General features: G+C 40.7%; 1 protein-coding gene across 3 annotated transcripts in view; it reads right to left on the reverse strand.

Annotated features, from left to right (window-relative positions):
* The window catches only part of PTPRR (protein tyrosine phosphatase receptor type R), a 118,763-nt gene that overhangs the window by 69,707 nt on the left and 22,659 nt on the right, over positions 1–26,397 (reverse strand). For 2 of the 3 annotated variants that reach the window (XM_069955920.1, XM_069955919.1), the window contains exons 4-5: positions 7,709–7,822; positions 7,148–7,303 (exon numbers count right to left, since the gene is read on the reverse strand). In XM_069955920.1, coding sequence (XP_069812021.1) covers positions 7,148–7,303; positions 7,709–7,822 — 270 coding nt within the window. Of the gene's footprint in view, positions 1–7,147; positions 7,304–7,708; positions 7,823–8,716; positions 8,744–26,397 lie in introns of those variants that run through there. The other variant, XM_069955912.1, reaches the window with a different exon arrangement.

The following is a 26,397-nucleotide window of genomic DNA, read 5'->3' on the forward strand; positions in this document are numbered from 1 at the left end:
ATCCTGTCCATTATCTTCACAATGTATTTGAGTTCTCTGAGGCCAAAAAGGGAGCCTGGCTGGGCTGACTGTACGCTGCGGTCTAGCATTCCCTGCGCGTACTGCATGATATATGCGTATGCATGGCGAATAAAAGATACTCTAATGCTACGCACCTAGTAATTTCTCCGCTACTGCGTATTTTACACTTTGCACCTCATAATCTGTACGCACCAAAATGTACGTTTCTACTGTATGTTTGTTCGTTGTTTGTGAATGTTTGGTGATCACGAACCGATCACGATAATTTCTTTATGTTCGTGTTCAGGATCTGAACCGAAAATTGGGATGTTCGCTCATCACTACCCAGGAGTCTGAGGGCACCCAAAAAGTACTTTCTTCTGCATGTGAGGCCAGTACTATAAATGAAGTTTCATAGTTGAGGGACCCTGTGACAGGTTTTGCACTGTGCCTTTATTGGCTTTACGTCACCCCTCTGAAAGTATAGAACTTTTTTCAGCCTACTTTGACTTGTCCATCAGCATGTCAAAGCCAGGGCCCCTTAAAGCATCCTACGGGTTGCTAGTGTGGCCACCCAATTAGGGGTGTAACTAGGGGGAGCAGTGGAACCAGTCATACACTGTTCCTGATGCCTGAAGGCCCCTCTGTCACATAGAGGAGCAGTCCTATTAATGGCACATGGTAGGTTCAGGGCTCAGGGCTCAGAGTTTACACTGGCACATAACAGCAACAAGTTATATTATATATATGCATTTATAAAAGTCAATAGCTACTTTTTACAGCAATTAGCACTATGATCAGATATGTTTAGCATGTTATTCACATGGACATAAAATACAACAGTGATAGTACAACATAAGGCCATGTTCACACAATGTAAGTTAAGTATTAATCACATGTGACTTTGGCGAGTTACAACAATGGCCGTGATTAATACTTACCTTACATTGTGCTGCAGCTAGAAGGAATCCCGGCCGGAGTGTATACACATAGTATACACTCCAGCTGGATTTGCTAGCGGCAGCACAAAAAAACTGATGTGTCAGCTTTCTGCGACCGCTATTCATTGAATAGCGGCCGCAGAAGACATGTCAGTGCACACAATGGAGCGTGCGGCTCCAGATGCATGCTCCACTGTGTAAAGCGGTGAATTGGGATGCGGGCGCACACTGATGCGCCCACATCCCTATTCATCAGAAATTAAGATAATCTGACTGGTATTGCAGTACCGGCAGGAATGATCTTCTCAAACACCAGCTATTCTGTGACCTGGCCGATTTACAGTACGGCCAGTGTTTTACAAAGTGTGAACATGGCCTAAACAAGTGAATGGCTAATTAAAAGGGTGATATATCTAATTACCTAATAACAAAATATACAGGTATGTTACTTCAATGAAAGCAAAATATCTGCTTCTGTCTTGGACCCTAAGATTTGCGTGTAGGAGCTGATCTATAAATGCATGTACTTTCAGTTCACAACATCAACATTATTGCACATTGCACAGATTCTTTTAAATTTCAATTCTTGATCATAAATATTTTCAAATCGTCTGTACTTGTTTAAAATATATTATTTTACTGTAAAAAAAAATTACACAAGCTTCCTGTTATATAACATGCATTTCTGTAGTCAATCGCACTACAAGGAGAAAATGTAGCAGTAAGGTCAGGATCTTGACATTTGCCTGTGGTAATAGCTAAACTGCTCTAAATGGCACTATCTGCCTACTGAATTGTAGAGGGCTTTTTATTGTAAAATAATAATTCCTCGGAGTGGATGTTTGTGTTACATGACTAGTTTACATTCACTCAATGATTCCGCCCTAAGCCCTTTATGTCCATTAACTAGGACCTTTAGCAAACCCCCACAAAATGACATATTACTTTCATAAAATAGCTTAGAGTGTACTGGTCATACACCTTTTGACAGTTTCTTGATACACTCTTCCATTCCCAGCTTATGTGGGTTTATAATTTGTCAGACAATTTAGTTAATAGTCAGATTTGCATAAACTTAATTTTATGGTGATAGGCTTGACTATACAGTCAGGAAAGGTTTTTTCTAATACATAACCCACGTGTAATCATTCCCATCACCTGAAATAAACCCCCTTTATTAAATCTATGTTTACACCTATTTAACAATAAACTGAATTGTAAGAGAAATTATAAGTCCACATATTTTGGGAGCTGAAGGACATGTCAAGAAACTGTAAAAGCTGTGTAATCAGGGCACCTTAAACAGTTTATTAATACTAACAATTCGTTTTTGGGGGGGATTACAGCAGGTCCTATTTAAGCCTCCTAGAAATTCACTCGGAAAAATCAGCACAAGAGTAGCAAAAAATGGTAGAAGCTCAGGAATGGCTGAGCGGGCCTGCTACAACACGTCTCGGATCCTGTAAGTGCCACACATCGGGGACAGGAGTGGTGGAGAACAGGCAGCAGCAGAATTGGGGCCGGTTTGGTAAGTGTATATTATTTTTTTCAATCACCTCTTCCCCAGGCATTCTACAGAAAGGGGTCCTGGCCAGTAAACCCTTTTAAGTTTCAATAAGGGGAGGATAATCAAAACTGTCTAAAAGCTTTTATTTCTTAAACAAATCAAAGCTGAACTCTCATTGGTTGCATTGGTTTTGTCATGTACATATAGGTAATCAATGGTTTGTTTTCATATGTAAATATCACCTGTTTGATGCATAAGTTTTCATCTCCCTCATTCTCTGATTGCATTGGTTATTTCCCCATTGTCTTTTTAATTTAGTTTTAGTCCGGGTTCACACCATGTATGACAGCGGCTGTTCTGTGACACAGCCGTGTCACAGAATGGCCTGTCATTGAAGTTCATCCCGAGAGGTACTACAGATGGATGAACTTTAGAGATGAGCGAACCTGGAGCATGCTCGAGTCCATCCAAACCCGAACTTTCGGCATTTGATTAGCGGTGGCTGCTGAAGTTGGATAAAGCCCTAAGGCTATGTGGAAAACATGGATATAGTCATTGGCTGTATCCATGTTTTCCAGACAATCTTAAAGCTTTATCCAACTTCAGCAGCCCCAGCTAATCAAATGCCGATCGTTCGGGTTCGGATGGACTCGAACCCGAACCCAGTTTGCTCATCTCTAATGAACTTCATTTGTTTTGTATTGAAATGCAGGCGCATTCGAGTGTGCCCGCATTCCCATTTACCATAACCGACAATGTAAAGTGCTGCCGGAGCCACACTTTACATTGTCTACTATGTCAGTCTTGTGCAGCTGCTATTCAGTGAATAGTGGCTGCACAAAACTGACATGTCAGTCTCTTTGTGCGGCCACAAGCAATCCCAGCCGGAGTGTATACGGAGTGTATATACTCTGTCCGGGATTCCACTGAAATCAATGCAATGTATTCTTTCATTTAATAATGGTCGGTATTGCAATCTGCAACAACGGACGATATTAAATGAAAAAATATGTTGTGTGAACATAGCCCTAAAGCGTAAATGAAAAATTATTACAGTGCAGTGCAGTGCAAATTACTTTAATTTGGCCTGTAAAAACCTGTGAAGAGTAAATTCCTCTACAGGGTGGCTGTTGCCCCTCATAACTACGGTATTTATTGAAAGGCAAAGCCAACAGGTAGTTACATTAGCAGTCATTGCCAAAAGGTAGTTACATGCTAAATAAAAAATGTAAGTAATTTTAAAAAATGATGATGGTGCGCAGTTCTGAACTATAATCATTTTTTACCTAACTTTGCAAAAAGTTATAACTGTACACTAAGTAACATAGCAAAACATATAGACAGTCATAGCCATCTGCATAAGGGCAATGATGGTAAGAACAAAAGGTACAAGCTGTATTGGTACCACCTTTAGTATCTTGTATAATTCTTATTCTTTTAAAACTTAAAATCAACAGTCTAAAGGAGGCCATGCTCCTTGAATAACTGTTGGACGATCATTCAGCCAATCTTCCTTCCTATCTATACACATAAACACTGGGTAAGGCTGAAAATTCATGTGTTTCTATGAAAACGGGAGGAGTAAGCTGCAGCCAGACAGCTGTAGCAGCAGCTTATCTCTCTGAGAACAAAGGGATTGCAGTGAAATTTCATCACATCGACCCCCTATGATGTCAGAGTGGGGAGACCCCCATATATTTTAGACTGACGACCACTGGCAGCAGCTTCTGCTGACAAAAATTAAAGGTGTACGATGACCTTAATAATATGCCAGATTTATCACAATGGATCATATTGTAATGACTGGAGTCGTGGATCCATTGAACTGCCATCAGAGTGGCCCCTTTAGGTATTATATCCACAGCTTTGTCTACATGCACTGCTCATATATTAATTTAATCCTTAAAGATTTTTAATTGGTTTTATGCATGAAGTCGTTGCACTACTACAGCTATGCAGATAATTCCCAAGAAAGTGTGAGTAATATTGTCATCTATACCATCTGGTATAATATATATTATATATGTGCGCCTTTCGTGCTGCTCCTCCCCGGGTGCCTGGAAAAGCGGAATGCAGTCCTAGAAAACGTCTCCCAGTTTCCCAGGACTGGATTCTGCTTTTCCCGGCTCCCAAAGTGGAGCGGCATTGAGTTAAAAGGGAGCAGGCTGATAAGCCTACTGCTGAGATAAAAAAGCGTTTTGCTTCGTTATTATGTAAATTCGCTTATCTCTACTATTAATCAGTCTTTTTTGCTAAGCACATCACCAAGTTCTTTCGTCATATCTGTAGTTGAACAGTGAGCACTGGACTGAACTCAGTCCATTGTCCCTGCCTACTTAGATAAGCTACCCCAAAACAGCAGCCCCCAACTGGGCAACCTTCCCTACTCTCACTAGGTGCAGAGCCAGTCAGGGGAGAAACCAAGGTCATCTGAGTAATGTCTACGTAAAAGCCTGTCAAACACAGATAAAGTCAAAATCAGAAAACCAAGAACGTTCACAAGCAAGCTACTGTAGGTGGTCAAAATAACAGGAACGCATGGATCAAAGCCTTGGACTGCTGATGACTGGCCCAATGCTTCTGGTGTCCTGATAGACTAACTGGTCCCAGCGTCACTGGTGAGGACTAGGAAAGAGGAAATAGATCTTTCAACTGTACTTTAGGATATTGCGCAATAATGATAAAATCCCTATGGTTGGCAATGACAACGGAAAAAAACTGTCAAATGGATTACGAGAAGAGGTCAGTTGTCCTCCTGATAAAATAAAGTTCTCAGCTAAATTTATGCTAGTCATGAAACAGGGGTCTTGTGTTTTTTGTGTCTGAATATGACAGACGTCACAGCACTCTTATGCATGATAGATTCTGATGCTCCTTTGCAGCAGTTGGGGCATTAGCCGGAAAGAAAAGTAGTGTCACAGTTAGCAGAGATACCATGGATAACTAGTGAAACCCTTTTAACCAAACCCCTCAGGCCTAAGCAACTATGAATATATTTTATACTTTTTATATTTTCTCCTTTTTAGCCCCCAAAGAACTTACTATGCCCCATGATAGACTTATAATGACTGCTTAGCCAAGATAGTTGGTCCATACTACAGTTATAATTTCTAAGTATTTTATATATTTCATGCACTGCCTATGTTAATACCAGAAATGTCATTGTATGGTAATAGGATAATTACAATGCATAATTCCCAAGAGGCATTGCTTTGTTTATTTATACCCTGTTACTATGGTTTCTCATGGTGTGTTGTAGCTCAATACTGGATGTTAAGTTAAAACTAACATGAAACAAGTCAACAGTTTAGGATTCAACATTGCTGTTTTCTTTACCTTTATGTATCAAAAAGAGGAGATTTCTGAGACTGGATTATGATAGAATATTATGCAGCAATTGTTAGTACGGTCCTGCTCGGACAATATTTGAGCCATGTAAAGGGTTTCTAGATTGGTGCTTATATTGGGCAGGGGTCTGTCTACCTAAATGGATCCTTACTGTTGCTAAGGGATCTGTAGCCTAATCTCATCTTAAGATGGGAATTCAGGCTCCAAATGTAGAATAGAAATATATGTGGATAGGCAGGTTCACTGAGATGCATCCCAGAGAACTTGATATTTTTTATTTTATAGTTTAGTTTTTTTAGATTTTAAACATTTTCCATGTCTGCCTTTTTTCCAGGGCTGCCTTTTTAACAGCTGATATGTTTTATAAAATATGGGGAAACATAATAATAAAACAATAATCAACAAACAATAACACCATGGACATAGGAATAGTGATTCTGAAGTGGAAGAAGGCTGACCTCTAATACACAGAATCCAAACTAATCAACCTCTTGGCACTCTTAAAGTGACACTATCACCCCCTTTGTGCATTCTGACATCTCTACACAGGTGTAAAGGGTAAATTTAGCGTTTTTCATACCTTATTTCATATTATACGTCATGGTGTTTGTTCAAGTAAAAAGTGTCCTTTTATCAACTGCAGATTGTATTAAGTGGGCGTGGCCTCGCTGCATTAGCGCCACTTAGCCCCACCCAAAACGGCACCGTTGACCACGCCCCCTTGACCTCCATTGGTTGGCCGACGTAAAGGGGGTGGGGTCTAGACCTTTCGGCCAGCCTGTCCCAATGGCCGACGAGGGGGAGGGACCAACTGGTGCGTTGTGGGCGGGGCTAAGTGGCACTAATGACACGAGGCCACGCCCACTTAACACAATCTGCAGTTGATAAAAGATGACTTTTTACTTGAACAAGCACCATGACGTATGATATAAAATAAGGTATGAAAACCGCTAAATTTACCCTTTACCCCTGTGTAGAGATGTTAGAATGCAAAAAGGAGGTGACAGTGTCACTTAAAGGCTCTAATACACGGGTTGTTCTGGAGAAGCAAGCGAAAATCGCTTGGTGTAATAGCTCCTGTTAAAAGGAAACGATGAGCCGACATGCACAATGTCGGCTGATCCTTGTCTTTTAACATGCTGAAAAAAACTAGAATGATAGCGACAGTCTAATGGCAGTCACTCCGTGTAATAGGAGCAGTGGCAGCAGACCACTGCTGTCTTCTATGAGCTCTCCATGCCCCCCCCCCCTTTATTCAAGTCAGTACAACCACATGTATATAGTTATATGTACATTATGCATGCAGTAAACACACACACAGAAAGATATTACTATTGAGTGTTAGACTTACCTCTGGAGAGACTTCAGTTATTCCAAACTGGGACAATCTTTGGTGCAGGGTATGCAGATTGAGTGACCGTAGAACCTCAGCAGAAGGCAGAGTGTTTGGAACACCTATCTTTTTATTCAGTGGAGAAATAAATAGTTCAACACAGTTCTTCTTTCCCTGAATAAGAGAAAAATGACTTAGCTTCCTTTTTGTTTTCAGCAACCGTTAAGAAGAAATGGCAATTGCAACACTCAGTGGTAATGTAAAAGCAACAATATAGTGCTTTGCATTAACAATATTTGTAGCTAAATTTGAATTCGAAAAAAAAAAAAAAAAGGTGATGGCTAGTAACAATCTTTCTTTTCAAACTTACAAGTACAGGGAACTAAGTGAAACCCTTATACCACAACATGCAACTTTTACAATGGAAAGAAGAAGTTATGGGGATCATTACAAGGTCACATTAAATTCATGAAAAAAGCACAAATAGACATAAAATCTTGCAATGTTTTCTCTATATATAGTTTAGTTACATTTAGTAAAGCAATCATCTCAGTCATTGTAAAAGTATAGTGCCCTTACATTTAGGCGATTGATGTGAACCTGCTGTGGCATGAGGCCTAGAGCTGCAGCAACTCCTTGACGAAACTTCCGAAGCAATGTTGTATTTAGTTTGTTAACATCCATTTTTAACATCTGGAAAAGGCAAATACATAGATTTAGTTGTAAGCATTAGCGTACCCCCTATTTTGAACAATTTAAACACATTAATAAATGAATAATAAATATGATTCCCAGATGCTTGTCTGATCAATAAACAGGCACAAACCATACACACTAAGGCATATCGCATATTTTTACTAATGGAAATCAGTTTTCTGTTAATATAGTCACACAATGAAATGGACAATCTAGTAAATGTGATAAAGTCTTTTACAGCGGAGTCCTTCAGAAATCAATGTAAGATGGGAACTAGTAGCCATTACTTATACACATAAACAGCACTGAATAAAAAAAGCAGATCAATGATAAGTAATAGATAAAACATGAATGCTCTATTTTATAAAATACAGTGAATAAAGACACCCCAGATGTATAACTGCCAGGTTGCCATGCCTAACACACCTTTTTATTGGCTGACTGCTATCAATTGCAAGATATAATACAGTTATACTCAGGAGATATAAAACAAAGAAGTCTTACCTTCTGGCTAGAACCTTCATATATTTTCATAATAAGGTTATATATCAGAGGTGCAATGCTATACCTCTCTGTGTGAAGCAGCCTTGCTGCTTGTACATCTGCTGGCTCTAGTGCAATACTCCAAACACCTGGCTTTAGAGAGATGATGACACTTTCTATAAATTGTCTCACTAATTAGCCTTACAATTTCCAAGCAGCTCTCTCTCTGCCTCTTCTGTAGTCGTTGATTGGTAAATCCAGAAATGAACAGTATTGTGGTCCCATATCATATACAAAATGATACCTACATGATAGATTCCCTAGAATAATAAATCCTGCCATACTCAACTGAGATTCAGTCTATGCAGATTGTATAAAGGACGTGTTAATTAGAATGATGTCACTCACAGTTCAGTTTGTAGGATCTGTTATATATTTATTCCTATTTTATGTTATTATTTTTTTTTTTTTTATTGATATGAGTTACAAGGAGATATACACAGAAGCAGTTAACAGATGAGATGCTGCCTGCCTTTGTTTCCAGAGAGATGGCAGGTTTCATATTTACACTGGCTTCTTCCCTTGGGTAACCTATCTAGTGTTTGATTATAGCTGTGCTTCGTACAACTGTAAATGTAATGTTCCCTCTACCCATTCTTGTAGACACTGTACTCAAGGCAGATAAATGATTTCTGAAAAGATTTGTGACTGCTTTGCAATCCTTTTGTCCAGGGGTAAGGAAATGATACTGTGATCCCCTGTAGCTGCTGTTCTGATCCTCCTGGCCCCAGCTCATCACCATTTCATCATGTGGTTCAACAATCTGCTCCGCCAATCACTAACTGAGGTGGGACACCGCTCTGGTAATTTGCTTAGTGCGGCATTTCCTTTGCAGATGATGCATCACAGAAACCATGGCAGGAAGTGGTCATGAGTAGAGTCTTAGAGCGTCATAACACCAGCTGTAGGGGATTGGAGTAGGTGAGTATTACTTCTTTATTTTTTCACCACCCACAGCCATTTGTTGAGCCATAGTGTTCTTATCTATACTGAGAAACACTAATTATTAGAAATAAATGTACTATATTTTCCGGCGTATAAGATGACATTTTAACCCCGAAAAATCTGCCCAGAAGTTGGGGGTCGTCTTATATGCTGGGAATGGTTGCTGCATACGCTGGGGGAGCTTAAAAAGATCCGCAACCCCCCCCCCCCCCCCGTATGCAGCAACCACTTTAAAAAACAAACCAATCAACTTACCGGAAAAGCTTGGAGACGCTCGGCTGTCGGGAGAGCTTCAGGAGAATGGCAGTGGCTTCGGGGACTTCCGGCGCCTCTCCCATTTTCCCGAGTCTCTCCCAGCATTGATTGGTTATTTTTTTCAATGTGGGGCCCTGCAGGGGAGTTGGGAGGTAGTGGGGTTCTGGCCTCCCGCTTAAGTTAACAGCAGCAGGGCTTCAGCTGGAACCATTTTCCGACGTATAAGACGAACCCCTGGCAATCTTTATAAAAGTCAGGGGTCGTCTTATACGCCGGAAAATACGGTAATATATTTTTCTTGACCCTACTAGAGCCTGATACCCTCAGCCCAACTCTAGATACTAGTATGGATTTCATATAGGCAGAGAAACAGTGTGCTGCTACTTTATGTATAATAAGTCATATTTTTTAATGCCTCATTATATTTAATTCAGAAGTATTATGTGCAACGCTATCAGACAATGCAATCCAATTAAATTAAAAGAAACAGATATGCTGCTAATAGTTGTCTTGTCAATGAATTGCAGGAGAGAAATATACAACACATTTCTACTCCAAGCCAATTTACTAAAATGTTTTTAATCTGCTGAGGGTATTCCCTCCTGGCCGCTGCACTGATTACTCATCATGACATTTAAGTCAACTAACCTAGAAGGATTTACTGAGGTTAATTGTGTTAAGTATGGGGCACAATCAATACAGATAAATGCAATGGTCTTAAAGGGTTTTCAGATTGTAATATTTGCACATTTTTAGATATGTAACAAACAGAAGGAATGTTCATCTAAGTAATTTATAAAAATCAAACTAACATAGAAAAGCAGGTTTATGCAGAACTCTACAAAGGGAGTATTCACACAAATAATTATTCCCATGCATATGGACAGACACATGGATATACAGATACATGAAAACATGCACTTACCAGTGACAATCAGTGCCCTTTGAAAAACGTGACAACAATGCCTTTTGAATATTAGCCACATTAGTGTGTATACTCAAGGGAGCCTCTCAAGCTTCTTAGAGAGAAGAAGAGGGTTGGCAAATATACTGTCATGGTGACACAAAGTTTTCCCACTTAAAGCTATATATGCACTATGCATGCTATATCACGCAGACTACCATACTTTATACTGATTGTGCTGTCCAGTGCACAAATAAAGCCAAATGGTATTTACAAATTGAATTTTATGTGTTCACACAGAGGTAGTCATTGCACACAGAGTGCCTTATTGTGCCAATTGTAAGCCTGAGGCTATGTTGTTCACACACATATTTTTTTTATGTTGGTCGTCCTTCCACCTTCAACAAAATTTAATGGACCTGCCACCATGCTGCTCCCTGCTGCACCCCGGAAGCGTTCTTCATTATGTGCAATGCAGCCGGGATGATTCTGTATATTTCTAGTTTGAACATGGGTTGATTTTGCCTTGGGCTAGTTTATTCTGGTTAAAACCCATGCATTTTCTGGAGTAATTTCTACCAGCACCTAAATGGTTAACTCCTTGCCTTGCCAGTGATTGACAGCCCTATCCCCCTGTCTCAGTCTTTGTCTGTCTGCTCAAATTACCTCCAACACCAGGACCTTGTTTCCTGTAAAGGGGTTATCCAGCGCTACAAAAACATGGCCATTTTCTTCTAGAGACAGCCCCACTCTTGTCTCCAGCTTGGGCGGGGTTTTGCTGCTCAGTTCCACTGAAGTGAATGGAGCTTGCAAACCGCACCTGAACTGGAGACAAGAGTCGTGTTGTCTCTGAGAGAAAAAGGAAATGTTTTTGTAGCACTGGATAACCCCTTTAAAACTCAGTCATTCACTATGCCTGATGGCTGCTATAGTGTATACATAGTGTGCTTATACTCACTTATACTCATAATGGGGGAGATTTATCAAGCATGGTGTAAAATAGAATTGGCTAAGTTGCTGCTAGCAACCAATCAGATTCCACCTTTCAATCCTCACATACTCTTTTGAAAATGAAAGGTGGAATCTGATTGGCTGCTAGGGGCAACTGAGCCAATTCTACTTTACGTCATGTTTGACAAATCTCTTCCCCCCCCTCCCAGTGTGTCTATACTCACTTCCTACCCTGTTATTTGCTATATTGATCTATTTGGTTGCCTGACTTAGTGTTTGTCTCCTAACTTGGTCTGTATTTTTGTCCTCTGTTTTTTTTTGTCTCTGGTTTGCCTCATTGACTCTGTTTATTGCCTAGTGACTTTGTACTGGTATCTTCCTCTCCTGGTTTGACCCTAGCTTGCTGACTACCTGCCATTGTGTATATTTGTACTTGTCTGTTATTTGTCCTATTCCACTTATATTAGCGTAGGGGATGGCTCCAAGTTGTCCCGTGTTGCGTAGGATTTATGGAGGCAAGTAGGCAGAGACAGTGGGCGTGGGACTGCATCACAGCTGCACTTGTCTCTGTGTCACCTGTGTGTACAATGACCTGTCATGACATTGATATACACCAACTCTACCCTAGAGACTAACAGCATATTTGAAAGAAACTTTGTGTCTGAGTAAAAATTTAGGTTACATTTGATAAAATAATTATTTTATGTATTATATACACTGAAATAATAGCAACATATATTTGCTACTTGTACAATCATATGCATCCAAACTGTTTGGCTTTATTGTGCAGACAAAAACAACTGACACGATTTATCCGAGCTGAGAACATTTCTATGTTTTGTAGTGTTGTATTTTGCTACTTCAGAAATACCCAGCAGGGGATTAATACTATAAAGGTAATGAAGGAAACAAAGCCTTAGAAAGGGAAGGAAGGAAATTTCTGGAATACCTAGTCTAAACACAAGGAAATGGAATAAATGATTTCCTTAGTAATAGATTGGGTCCCAAGCTGTAACCACCCATTCCATATACAACTCCTTATACAGATGAAGTCCTATAACAAGTATCAGGATAGTGATATTTGTTGCAGTGCATACATATCATTTCACTGTGCTGTCTTGCTCAACACACCCACTCACCATCTGTTTCTGGCCGTTTTATCACAAATTATTATAACTAACCACATGACTGGCAAAAACTAGTTGTAAATGATTAATATTTAGTACCTGTCAAGGAAAACTCCAAAGGAAATGGGCAGTTACAGCAAAGGTTTTGCACAACAGAGCAAACACAGTCCCAAGGGCTGTTCAACAATTGAACATTTACAAATGCACAGCTTAAGTATAACACTATAAAAATGTTTAACTAAAGAGGGAGCCTGCTTTGTCTACTTGTCTCCATAACCATTGTAGGTACAGTAGTCTAACCTGAAATTCATGGGTATAAGTATTAACCATGGGGCCTATAGCAAACCCCTACTCTACCATAGCAATGATGCAAACACAACAAAGGCCACAACAGCACCATGCAACTGCTAAGATATGTATGAATTCAATGTATGAATCATTATGAATTGTATTACTGCTTTACTTACGTATGTACAGTATAAATTTGAGGTTCTTAATGTACATTTTGGTCAACTTACATAGTGATGTCACAGTACAGTGGGATAAAAAAACAATGATGTCTTATTACAGCATGGGCAAAGGACACGCATGATTATGTCACTATTGGGGACATTTATAAAAATGCACCCCTGGCATACGCCACGTAAAAGGGGCAGATTCACCCCCTTTCTGTTGCATACACCAGCCTTATCCCCCACTCGCCTGATGGACAGGCAGGAGGAGACGTGACCTCCTCCTTATTAAAGGAAACCTGTCCCCCCCCCCCCCGCCCCCCCAACCCCCCGGTGAAGCACCATATACTTACCTCTTCCCCCGAAGTTCCGGTCCTGGACCCACTTCCGCCGCTGCGATATTGCCTTCAGAAGCCATGTGCGCTTATCTGAGATAAGTCCGACGCTGATAGAGAATAACTGGAGCCGTCATTCTCTATGAGCTTTGGACTCATCTCTGATGAGCGCGTGCATGGCTTCCGACGTTAATATCACGGTGGCGGGAGCGCGTCCAGGACCGGGACTTCGGTGAAGGGGTAAGTATATGGTGCTCCACTGGGGGGTCGGGCGGGCGGTTGTGACCCCGGCATGGGGGGTGACAGGTTTCCTTCAAGGTTTACACCTGTAAATGGATGTAAACCAGGCAAGAATTTAGACCTGCTCATCTCTAGTAATAATGCATGGACTTTGCATCATAGAACTAATCCAACAAAGTAATGTCCCCTACTTTCATCTGTGGACATCACTAAGTTCAGATGGGTTCCCTTAGATGCTGTTAGAACTGCTACCTTGGTAATTACCTCCATGTAAAATATAGGCTGAAAACTGCACCAATGCTGCTACCTGCAGTTTTATAGTTTTAGGCTATGTTCACACTATGTAAAACAACGGCCCTAGTCCTCGCCGCAAAACTACGGCCGTTGTTTTGAGGTTTATAAACTTGTCTGTAATATATACCGACTACGGTCGTACAATGCACACTACGTATCAGACAACGGCCGTTGTTTATATGGCCCCGTGAAAAATGAACATGTCAATTATTTCCGGACGGTAATGCTCCAACAACGGCCGTGGATTTCAATTCGGCCGCGAACGTAAAACTTATATCTGCCGAATTAAACTTGATTTTAATGTAAAAAATGTTCTGAGTGGTTTCTCTGGCTGGGCGCAGTATTTAAAGTAAATGACCTGTGTCAGCCTGCTTAGAAACATGCTAGGAAGCAAATTTAAACAACGGCCGTAGTTTCACGACTAGCCCGTATGCTCGTATTTCTACGGCCGTAGTTTCAGGCGTACGTGTCCGGCCGGGTGAAAACAACAGCCGTTAATTTATGCTGTGTGAACATAGCCTTATATAAACTATCAAACAGGTAACTATTAGTATTCCTTTTTCTATTTAAACTTTAGAAGAATGTAACCTGCCGATATGTCCGTACAGCACACTTCGGAGATGAATCTATATGCTAATGAGGTATTTTGGTGCACTGGGGCCCGCCTGCCCCTCCTAACAAATATTCATGTGGCACAATATTCATTAGAGGGGCTCCTGGATGGGGTAGTCTTGACCCCAGTGTGCCAAACCACATTATTAGCATATGATATAAACTACAAAGTACACGAAAACAGCGCTGTGGATGAAGGTAAGTAACTTACCATCCTACTCAGCGTCCCATGGGCTATAAGGACATGTTGTTGTATATCTGAATTATACAGAAATACGTTTTTGATGTAACTAATGACTGGTGGTGGGACTAATCAAAACCCAGTAAAACCACACCATAGGTCTTTGGAACAGTATTATCAGAACTAGTGAATTGGTTCCTAAAGCTAAAGAGCTGTGTTAATATACTGCACAGCTTTAAAGAATTTAAGATCTCCTTTGGTTGCCCTGTTTTATGGTACCCAAAGTCCAATGCTCATTAATGCAGCAAACTTTTTGATTATTATAATAGATATTACTATCTAAAGATTTTTTGAACAATAATCTTCCCGTGTAATAAGGCCCATTACTTTAAAGTGTCTGCCTTTCTTGCATGTATTGCCAATGTTCCTTCAGTCCTTTGCAAATATCTATTTTTTTTTAAGTGTCATTTTTGGTTCAGGTCTCTCCCAGTAGCAGCTTATGAGTCACAGGGAATATTATTACAATTTACTGGGAATAAAAAGAAGAGAAAGGCAAAGTAATTGGTTTAAATACATTTCAAGAAAAGTTGGATGATTTATATATAGACTAAAGAATTATATTATGTGTTTCAGATTACTGTCATTTCTATGTTTTATTTTCAAGCATACAATATTCACTGTCAAAGTACATTAGCAATTTTTTTTATACATGGAAACATATCAGATGCATAGCAGTCTCATTGATTTACCCCAGATGGTCTTATACCATCAGAGATAGTCTATCGTGAAATGTTGATTTCTGTTAATATAATATGCAGCCAATCTATTTTTATTATGGACTGATATTAATGTCTTGATGATTTCCCAGAGGTTTCATACTTTACAGTTGCATTACTGTAAACGGTACTCTAAAATAATCCATTAGTGGTGAAGCAAAGAAAAAGCCTGCAATGGGAATCACATATACTGCTTTTGTCTAGTGTCTTCATTACTCAAATACACTTGTCTTTATATTTGGACAAGGTGTAATGAGAAGTGACTAACTTCATATCTTTCCGATGAGTTATTGCTACAGTCTCAAAAGAACAGTATTTTCTTGAGCATGCCAAGACCTGATAACTTGCAGTAGCTGCCGAAGTCTATATAAATTGCCCTTCACTTCCCTTCCATGTGAAAGGTGAAGCAACTATAGATAACACAAAGTACTGTCTGTACTGTAGACTGCTAGCATTATCATGTCCAAAGATGATATTGCAGTGGATGCCAGAGGTTATATAAATTGCCCTCCACTTTCCTTCCATGTGAAAGGTAAAGCATTTATAGAATATGATACCAAGTAAAGTTGTAGACTGTAGCATCCTCATGACCAACATTGATAGTCATATTTCATTCTAGGTCACTGAGAAAATAATCCTAAGGTAGAATATGTCTTAACATGAGATCACATGTCACATAGGCGTGGCATACCATTTTAGGGGTCACTACAGTGTTTATAGTGCTCATTCTGTGTACCAAGCTTAGAAGTTATCATATCTTCCAGCCGCCTCATACATTATAACAACCCCAGACTATGTACTAAGGTCGGGTTCACATTCACCTGGCGATGCAGCGGCGTTTCCCTGTGGCGCAAGGGAGAAAAACACAGGAGGGAAACTGACCCTCAAACTGATCCTATTCATTTCAATGGGACAGTTTAAAGCATCTGGCATGTTAATAGTGCTTCCGGATTGCTGGACATGACATACGTGAGAATGCTGGCGATTCCAATTGACAGAGCTGCTGCACCTGTTGAGGACAAATAGCTTCAGCGAAGCTAACCATAAGAAGATTGATTTGCTGTGATCAATTTTCCGGGCCATCAATATGATCAGATTTGCTTTTCTCAAGGTCTGCAGCTGGTTATGAGATTCTGCTGATAAGTCCTCTATAAGCTGCACCCTATATTCCAGCTCAACTACACGTGCCCCCTGCTGTGCTATCCCAGCCTGCAACTGTTGCAGAGGGGACAGCAGGTCCTGCGTAAGTGCAGCACCTGAGGCAGTTGTCATCTGAAGATTGGAGTGGCGGCCATGTTGGATTCCAGCTGTCCTGCGGCCTGCATCCATTTCACTGATGATCTGAAAGGGGGGTAACAAGGCATTTCATCTGGGAAGGGTCTGAGGAGTGTCAGAGAGGGTCCGAGATAGATATGGGTGCGGGTATGCAGCTGTAAAAGTGTTTACAAGGAGGTGATGAGTGGGAGCTCACTATTCAGCTTCCTCTCATCCCTGCACCAGAACCGGAAGCCTGGATAACCCCGTAAAATATTTTTACAAATAAGTTCATTTAGAAAACTTGCCTTTTTCTCCTGTTATGTTGCTCCTTCCCTCCCATTGTTGACAAGTTGTTGTGTAGATTGCTGACCACTACTCCTGCTCTAAAAGCATCTGGCTGGTGTATATATATATATAATGTAGTTGTATGGAGATATCTTGTGTATATATTCTGCATCATATAGAAATATGTCTACTAGAGATGAGCAAATTTACAGTAACAATGAAGTGAAGTGAAGTGAAGGGGCTGGTAAAAGTTGGATCCAGTCCTGGGAAACTGGAAATAGTTTCCCAGGACTGGATCCGGCTTTTCCAAGCACAGAGAGAGGAGCAGCACAGAGCGGCAGGGAGTTAAAAGGCAGCAGGCTAATTAGCAGATTGCAGAGGTAACAAATCATTATTACTGTAAATTCAGTTATCTCTAATGTATAAGATATATATTATATGCTTGACCACTGCTTTTAAAGAAGAGAGATGGTATGTAATCTACAGAATAATGTGAGAGAATGAGCAGCATATCAGGACAAGGAAGCAAGTTTGCTAAATGAACGTATTTAAAAAAAAATATTTAACTTGACAAGTCCTACAAGTTTACCTACAGTATGTTAGTTGAACTGGAAATGCCCCTCTAATGCAGTAATTCGGGTGTAACCTACAACTCTTGCATGATAAACAGAATTTCTCTTTTAAATCTATAAAAATAAGAAAATGGAAATAAAAAATTAAATACTTAACAGGAAGGAATTACCTCTTCTTCATATATGCATCACAAAGGGCAGATCTCTGTGCTGCAGGTAAATAAAAGTAGGATTTCCCAAGCTTAAGGCTGGAAAACATTTTGTCCTTAACATTAAGGCAGTGCTGTGGTGCCACCTAGTGACAATAAATAACATTGTCTGTTTAAGAGGGAAAACATAAGCTACATGGACAGAAGCAGGGCTTGCCTTTGGGGTGTGCACATAAGGAACATCACCCTCATAGATGGAAGAGGCGCTCCTCCTCTGGATGGGAGGTGCACGTTTTTTAGGGGTGCAAAGTTTTGTTTCCCTAAGAATGTAAAGTTAGTAGTGATGTGTACAATTTTTTCATCACCACTCACTATTGTACAGAAGCAGGAAGTCCAGTGGTAAATTGGAATCCTGCTCTTTTATGTACAGATTGGTCTTCTGGGTTTTAGTTGTCCGAGCTTTGACCAGCAGGTTGGTTCTTCACAAAAAAAGTAAAGGTTGGCTTTTTTTCAAAATCCTTTGGAGTAAAACTATTGGTTGAGTATCCAAAAAGGCCTTATTGGTATTGGATCCTTAAGATCCACAAATCAATCAAGTGTCCTCCAGGATGCCTGATCATAGTGGGTAGGGAGTTGGTAATGGAACCGACATCCAAGTATTTAGATTGGATACTGAGACCTTTGTTAAAAAATGTCTCTTCGCATTAACGGGATACAAACGAACTGGCATCAATTTATGTGGTGTCTGTCAGGGTTTCTTGTTGGCTAGTATCGATGTCAAGAGCCTGTACACCGCATCCCGCAGGATGTGGGTATACCGGCTGTAGGACATTGATTGCTAAATACAGGTGTGCATGAAAATGTTTTCATTGACTACATTTGTGAGATGCTGGGATTGGTTTTGGGGCACAACGCCTTACATTACACAACATTGTTACATTAATGACATACTAATTGTCTGGTTTGGATCACTGGAAGCTTTTTGTGACTCTGCAGAGTACTTAAATGATAATAACTTTAATGCACGCTTCACCTATAGTTTTGGAAGCAATAAAATAGAATTCCTTGAAGTCCACATTGAAGTAGTGAAAGATAGGTTGCTATTGAGTGGTTATCGTAAACCTACAGCGACCAGTACATTTTTGCGATATGAGAGTGATCATCCCACATATGTGAAGCGTGCTGTGACTTATGGATAATTTGTCAGCTTGCAGAGTACAAATAACTCAGATAGTGTGTTTAACCAACAAGCTACAAAATTAAGCAATTGTCTGTATGCTCGTGGGTATCCCAGAAATGTGACTGAACAGGCGTAGAGGCTAGAAGACGTCTTTATGGTACAGATAACAGACTAGTGATGAGATATTAAGCAGGTCAGTGAGCGGCCTCTAGTGGCAATTAAGAGGAGAGGAAATATTTGTGATGAGTTGATTCATGGACTTACAGAATATAGATCATGTGAGAAAAACTGGTTGGAAATCAGCACACCTGTAGATAACCACACGGATTTTGTAGTTGTTGCAGTTATGTGAATAATGTAACATTTATAAATTTAGGTGGGGAGAAAATGGTGGTTAAAGACTTTAAAACATGTTGGTTTATAACATGTGGTATATGTAGTGACATGAGGCTGTGGCTATTATTATATAGGGAAGGCAATAGTCCCCTGTATAACAGATTTAATGAACATCTGCAATCTGTTGTAAGTGGAAATGGTTGTACGAAATTAATCTCACATATGTACAATTCACACCAAGGTTCTACCAGAGACATGCGGTTTATGTGTCTAAAAAGAGTAGGCATGCTACCAGGAGGGCTGATCTTCATAGAGTGTTATTAAATGAGGAAAGGCAGATGATCCCCTGAGTTGCATTAGGACCAATTGGTCTAAATGAGCGTGCCGACATTAATCTCTAACTTTTTGTAAGAATATCATGGAAGTATTGAGATATAATCTGTTGCTTCCCTAGTCCTAATCACTATACCTAGTAGTAGCAGATCTATTACTACTTTGTAGGAGGCACAATGATGTTCATTATTGCAATCAGGGGCATTAAAGGAATAGCTAATGTACAGGGCCTTAAAGGGGCACTGAGAAGATCCCTAATACTGTATAGGCACTACTACTATGTGAAGTACAAAAAGTGACACTCCTACTTTTTGGGACACAAAAGGTAGCACTTTTTGCGCGGTACACAATTATTGTCTAGGGAACAACCAAATTCTGGGGTACTGCCTGTGTAGCATTTTTTTCATATAGTTATAACATGACAACATTCTATCTGAATACAGTACTTGAGGGTACTGTGCAACACAGCAGGTACAGTAATAGGGGCAGCTGATGCAGGAGCAATATTTGTCTTTGTATAGTGGTATTTATTCAGTAGCAGTATGGAGGTATTAGTTGTTATTATTGAGCTGACCTTTCCAGATCTTTTATTGCGGTATTAGGCTGGTTTCACATAGCGTATGACACCGGCCGTTCTGTGACCTGGCCGTTTTACAGAACGGCCAGTGTCAGTGAAGACCATCCTGGCCGGTACTGCAATACCGGCCGGATGAACTTCATTTCTATGAACTATGACTGGAAACCAGAAATGTAACTTAATGTCACTTATTGACCTTTATCATTTGAATTATATAAATTATGATATGAAATGTACTCCCCAGTCAAATAAATGTAATGTGTCTGGTTCCGAGGTGTGCAGTCAAATTTATACGTCTCAGGAATCAGGTTACATAGGTATAATAGCTTCATTAGCAGTAGATAAAATAGCCCCATTATTAAGCTGGGCTAAACATTCTCATTCACTAAAGGATGTTATGTCCTCTGGGAGTCTCATCCTTGGCCTTCAATGGAAAACACTTAAAGTAGGGTAGGAGAAAACCTGGATACATTACACACACGACTCCCTACCTAATAATCAATCCAGACATCCATTGACTAATGCAGGAAGCATTAACATGCCGAGCTATATTATTTATAACTGGTGAGGAATGGCTTACAAACCTTTTAAAAGCACATCAGCTATGTCTCGATAAACATTGCCATTGATTTGCAACTTATAAATAAAAGCTTATGGGAAATGTAATTACTTTAAAAGTACGTTTCAATCAAATGGGTTCTGTTCCCTTAAGAATGGCAATCATAAAAGAGTTATTAAATTATATTCAACATTAAAGTTATTTTCACTCAAAATTGGGATCTAAAAGAGTCAATTTTTTTTATGTTTTAGCCATCTAACTGTGACAGTAACTAAACATTTCTGTTAGAGATTAGAAGAGTCACTTAGGCCAGTTTCACATGTAACGGTTCAACAGCGGATTTCATGCTGCAAATTCACAACGTAATCCGCTGCAGATCCCTTGCCTGTCATTTTTAACCAGGGGGATTTTAATCAGCGGGATTGACATTCTGCTGCGAGTATGTAAGTGAGAGCCCCCTTAACCCCCCACCGGCCGAAGCATACATTACCTGCTCCACGCTCCGGCTTGCTTTGGTGGTTCCCGGCTGGACGTCCTACTCAGCCAATCAGTGCTGAGCAGGATGTCCAGCACTGATTGGCTGAGCGGGACGCAGAGCACTGACTGGTTTACTCAGGATGTCCAGACGCCGGGAGCCCCCGTAGCAAGCTGGAGCGTGGAGCAGGTAATATATGCTCTGGACGGCAAGGAGTTAAGGGGGCTGTCACTACGGGCCAGTTGACATGGAGTAAAACTGGCGGAATTCCATGGCGAAACTCTCCGCCGCAGAATCCCGCCTGCCTCCATGTCAAACAGGCTGTTATGGGAGGAGGGCTTAACGGCATAAACAAAATGATGGGGGAAAAGTCAGGACTGCTTATTTTTTTTTACCACTATACAGTATATAGCTATGTGCGCACAATGTATTTATTCAATTAATAACGGCCGTTGTTGCAGACTGTAACACCGGCCATTGTTACACAGAGTATACACTCCGGCTGGGATTCCTTGCAGCCGCACAGAAAACTCACATGTCAGTTTTGTGTCACATAAAACTGTTAGTACAGACAATGTAAAGTGCAGCTTCGGCCGGTAATTGGAATGTGGGCACACCCGAATGTGCCCACATCTCAATGAAAAAGAAATGAAGTTCATCCAAGTGAACTTCATCTGGGATGAACTTCACTGACACTGGCCATTCTTTGACATGGCTGTGTCACAGAACTGTGGTGTCATACATAGTGTGGACCCGGGCCTATATATATATATATATATATATATATATATATATATATATATATATATATATATATGTATAAAATTATAAAAAGTGATGAGAACATCTGATCTACTTAGAGCTATTTTAATAATTATTTGCAAAAAAACCCCCAAAAACTTCTGTCCTCTTACATGGCCCTTATATAGCCCTGTAGATAGAAAAATGAAAGCCCTATACATCTTAGAAGGCAAGGTGAAAAAATTAAAATGCAAAAGTGAAAATTGGCCTGGTCATTTACGTCATTTTGGGATGGGTCATGAAAAAGGTTCAATGGGTTGTTCACCTAAAATTTTTTCTTTCAAATCAACTGGTGCCAGAAAGTGCCAGAGATTTGCTATTCACTTCTATTAAAAAATATCAAGTCTTCTAGTACTTACCAGCTGCTGTATGTCCTGCAGGAAATGGTATCCTTTCCAGTCTGGAGAGCAGGAGAGGTTTTCTATGGGGATTTGCTGCTGCTCTGGACAGTTCCTAACATGGACAGAGGTGGCAGCAGAGGACACTGTGTCAGACTGGAGAGAATACACCCCCTTTAAATGAGGGCAGCAAGAACGAAAATGCTGAACAGAACAATGTATTTTTACATCATTTTGTTCACCTATTCTCCTAATATTCAGGAGAATAGGATTCTTGCCACATGACTCCCCCACCCTCTAGCTCAGTTTTTCTCAACTCCAGTCCTCAGGTCATGTTTTGCAGATATCCCATACAACGAACAGCTGTGGCAGTTACTGGTGCACTGACTATAATTATATCACCTGTGAAATCCTCAAAACATGACCTGTTGGTGGGTCTTGAGGATTGAAGTTGAGAAACACTACTCTAGCTGCTGATAAGTTGACTGTCTATACACAGCATAGATAGATAACTGCCAATCAGCTGGTAAGCAGAGGGATACGTCATTCTGTTTAGCTTCTCTGTCACCTGATTAAGCTACCCTTAGATAAGGTAGCATAAACCTACTGACTCTCTTTGATGCCATCTGTTTACCCTGTGGCCAAATGGCACATTCAACAGGACAATGCACCATGCTACAAGTGTCATATAGCCATGGACTGGTTCCAGGAACATACTGTAACATCAAGCTTTCCTTTCTTCCCTGGCCTTCACAGTCAAGTCTTAATCTTTTAGAGCATCTCTGAGAAGACATAGGCTATCCTTGTCAACGAGGGCCAATATACCTACAGAACAATTTCACTACCTAGTGAAATCTATGTCACAATAAATTTTTGTGGCTCTATTGGCCAAAGGAAGTCCAACACACTACTAATGGGTGTTTCTAATAAAGATGATCTAATAAAGTGATCATCTAGTGTGCATGTAGGAACATATTGGAGGCACAATACTATAATAAACAATACCTTAGGTTCACTAGAGATAATTATTTTGAAAATTTACAGTACAAGTTATGGATATATATATATATATATATATATATATATATATATATACACTCAACGGCCACTTTATTAGGTACACCATGCTAGTAACGGGTTGGACCCCCTTTTGCCTTCAGTACTGCCTCAATTCTTCGTGGCATAGATACAACAAGGTGCTGGAAGCATTCCTCAGAGATTTTGGTCCATATTGACATGAGGGCATCACACAGTTGCCGCAGATTTGTCGGCTGCACATCCATGGTGCGAATCTCCCGTTCCACCACATCCCAAAGATGCTCTATTGGATTGAGATCTGGTGACTGTGGAGGCCATTTGAGTACAGTGAACTCATTGTCATGTTCAAGAAACCAGTCTGAGATGATTCTAGCTTTATGACATGGCGCATTATCCTGCTGAAAGTAGCCATCAGATGTTGGGTACATTGTGGTCATAAAGGGATGGACATGGTCAGCAACAATACTCAGGTAGGCTGTGGTGTTGCAATGATGCTCAATTGGTACCAAGGGGCCCAAAGAGTGCCAAGAAAATATTCCCCACACCATGACACCACCACCACCAGCCTGAACCGTTGATACAAGGCAGAATGGATCCATGCTTTCATGTTGTTGACGCCAAATTCTGACCCTACCATCCGAATGTCGCAGCAGAAATCGAGACTCATCAGACCAGGCAACATTTTTCCAATCTTTTACTGTCCAATTTCGATGAGCTTGTGCAAATTGTAGCCTCAGTTTCCTGTTCTTAGCTGAAAGGAGTGGCACCCGGTGTGATCTTCTGCTGCTGTAGCCCATCTGCCTCAAAGTTGGACGTACTGTGCGTTCAGAGATGCTCTTCTGCCTACCTTGGTTGTAACGGTTGGCTATTTGAGTCACTGTTGCCTTTCTATCAGCTCGAACCAGTCTGCCCATTCTCCTCTGACCTCTGGCATCAACAAGGCATTTCCGCCCACAGAACTGCCGCTCACTGGATGTTTTTTCTTTTTCGGACCATTCTCTGTAAAACCTAGAGATGGTTGTGCGTGAAAATCCCAGTAGATCAGCAGTTTCTGAAATACTCAGACCAGCCCTTCTGGCACCAACAACCATGCCACGTTCAAAGGCACTCAAATCACCTTTCTTCCCCATACTGATGCTCGGTTTGAACTGCAGGAGATTGTCTTGACCATGTCTACATGCCTAAATGCACTGAGTTGCCGCCATGGCTGATTAGAAATTAAGTGGTAATGTGCAGTTGGACAGGTGTACCTAATAAAGTGGCCGATGAGTGTATATATATATATATATATATATATATATATATATATATACATACACAGTGGTACCTTGGTTTAAGAGTAACTTGGTTTAAGAGCTCACAGTTTTTCAAAAATTGTGTGTCAGGATGGTATCTTTGCGGAGCGTCATGCGTCCCTCTGCTCATGCTGTGCGGCCGAGAAGGTGCTGATTTTCTTGCATTCTGTTTCTGTGTTTTGTTTTGTAGTGTGTGAACACTGGTTATTTGCTCACCTTGAGAGACACACCCGACTTTACCTGCTGAGTTCTGTCTGGCCATGTCAGGGTTAATCTGTGTTTTGGTTCTGCTGTGACTGACAGGTCTTCCTGCCAGTGGATCTGTTTTGTTCTCAGCTGTCTGTGCTTGGAGTTCAGGGGGATGGTCCAATTATGTTCTGGATCAGAACCCTGGCCTCCTATATAACTACCTCAGTCTGGGATATCTTTGCCGGATACTGAGCTTGTCTCTGCCTGGTTCTGTGTTTGCTATTCTTGCTCTGTTTATTCTGACTCTGCTTTGTATTTCTGACCTTTCCTGCTTGCTGCCTGCCCCTGACCATACTGCCTGTTTTTTTACCTTGCCTTTGGATTGTGATTTTGTACTTTTGCTGCCCGATTGTTGTGACCCGGACTGTCGACCATTCTTTATTGTGTTTTGTCTGTCTGTCTTGTCCTTGTGTCCCACCTAGCCAGTGCAGGGACTGACGCCCAGTTGCTCGCCGCCATCTTAGGGCGGATTGTGGCAAATAGGTAGAGGACAGTGGGCGGGGCTGAGCTTAGGGCTCACTGTGTTGTCTTGTCCTGCTGTCCGGTTCCTGACATTGTGACTTGGTTTAAGAGCATAGCTTTGGTTTAAGAGCTCCCTGTACTGGGTGGGAAAGCGAGTGGAGGAGGGGCATGGTCTGCATAGCATGGTCTACGGCTCTGTTTTCTGACCCAGAAAGTCTTCCTCACCTTCCAAATCATAGCAGATCCACTTCAGGCTGGGGCTTGCATCAGAGGACAGGACTGTGGGGGTAATCTCTCCATAGCTGTAACCCCTCTCTCCCCGGGCAGAGAGTGCTGCATGTATGTGCCCACATCTGCCCTGCTCATTCCTTCATGCTCCCTGCAGTCTCTGTCATCCCTTGTGTTTTCCATCCTCCCCATTACTATACAGTAACTTATTATATCACATATTCTGCTGTTTCTGAATCTTTGTTTCATCTGTTTTACATGTCATTCAGAATAATATTATGTGTTTGTGTGTTTGCAATCATGGGGGCGTGGGGGGTGGGGGTGTCTGCAATCATGGGTGGCGGCAGCCTAGGTTTGCCTCAGGCGGCAGAAAGCCTGGAAACAGCTATATATATATATATATATATATATATATATATATATATATATAAAATTTGTATTTATTTTTTTACCTGTTTTTTAAACTCTAATTTTGTCGTTGCACGTGCAGGTCAGATGATCCAAACGACCAATTAAGTGTCTGATTAAAGGGCCCTTTAGTCTTCCAGTGGACTGTTACAACTTTGATTCCAAACCATTTCTTATGACTTCCACAAATCTATTATACACCAACATTTACTATTACTAGGGATACATCAAATGTATAATCCACAAGCGGCTGAGTTGGAAACTAAATTTTAACTAAACGTAGATTCCTAGGAATATAAGAGAAAGCTGCAATATGCCACAGCTAATTAATCCTGGTTTGGAACTGCTTTGTATTGTTGTGAATGAATAATGATGGTAAATTGTGATATTAAAGCTTGGCTTCTTAATTAAATAG

This window comes from Dendropsophus ebraccatus, chromosome 1 (assembly GCF_027789765.1).
Source record: "Dendropsophus ebraccatus isolate aDenEbr1 chromosome 1, aDenEbr1.pat, whole genome shotgun sequence".
Lineage (NCBI taxonomy): Eukaryota > Metazoa > Chordata > Amphibia > Anura > Hylidae > Dendropsophus > Dendropsophus ebraccatus.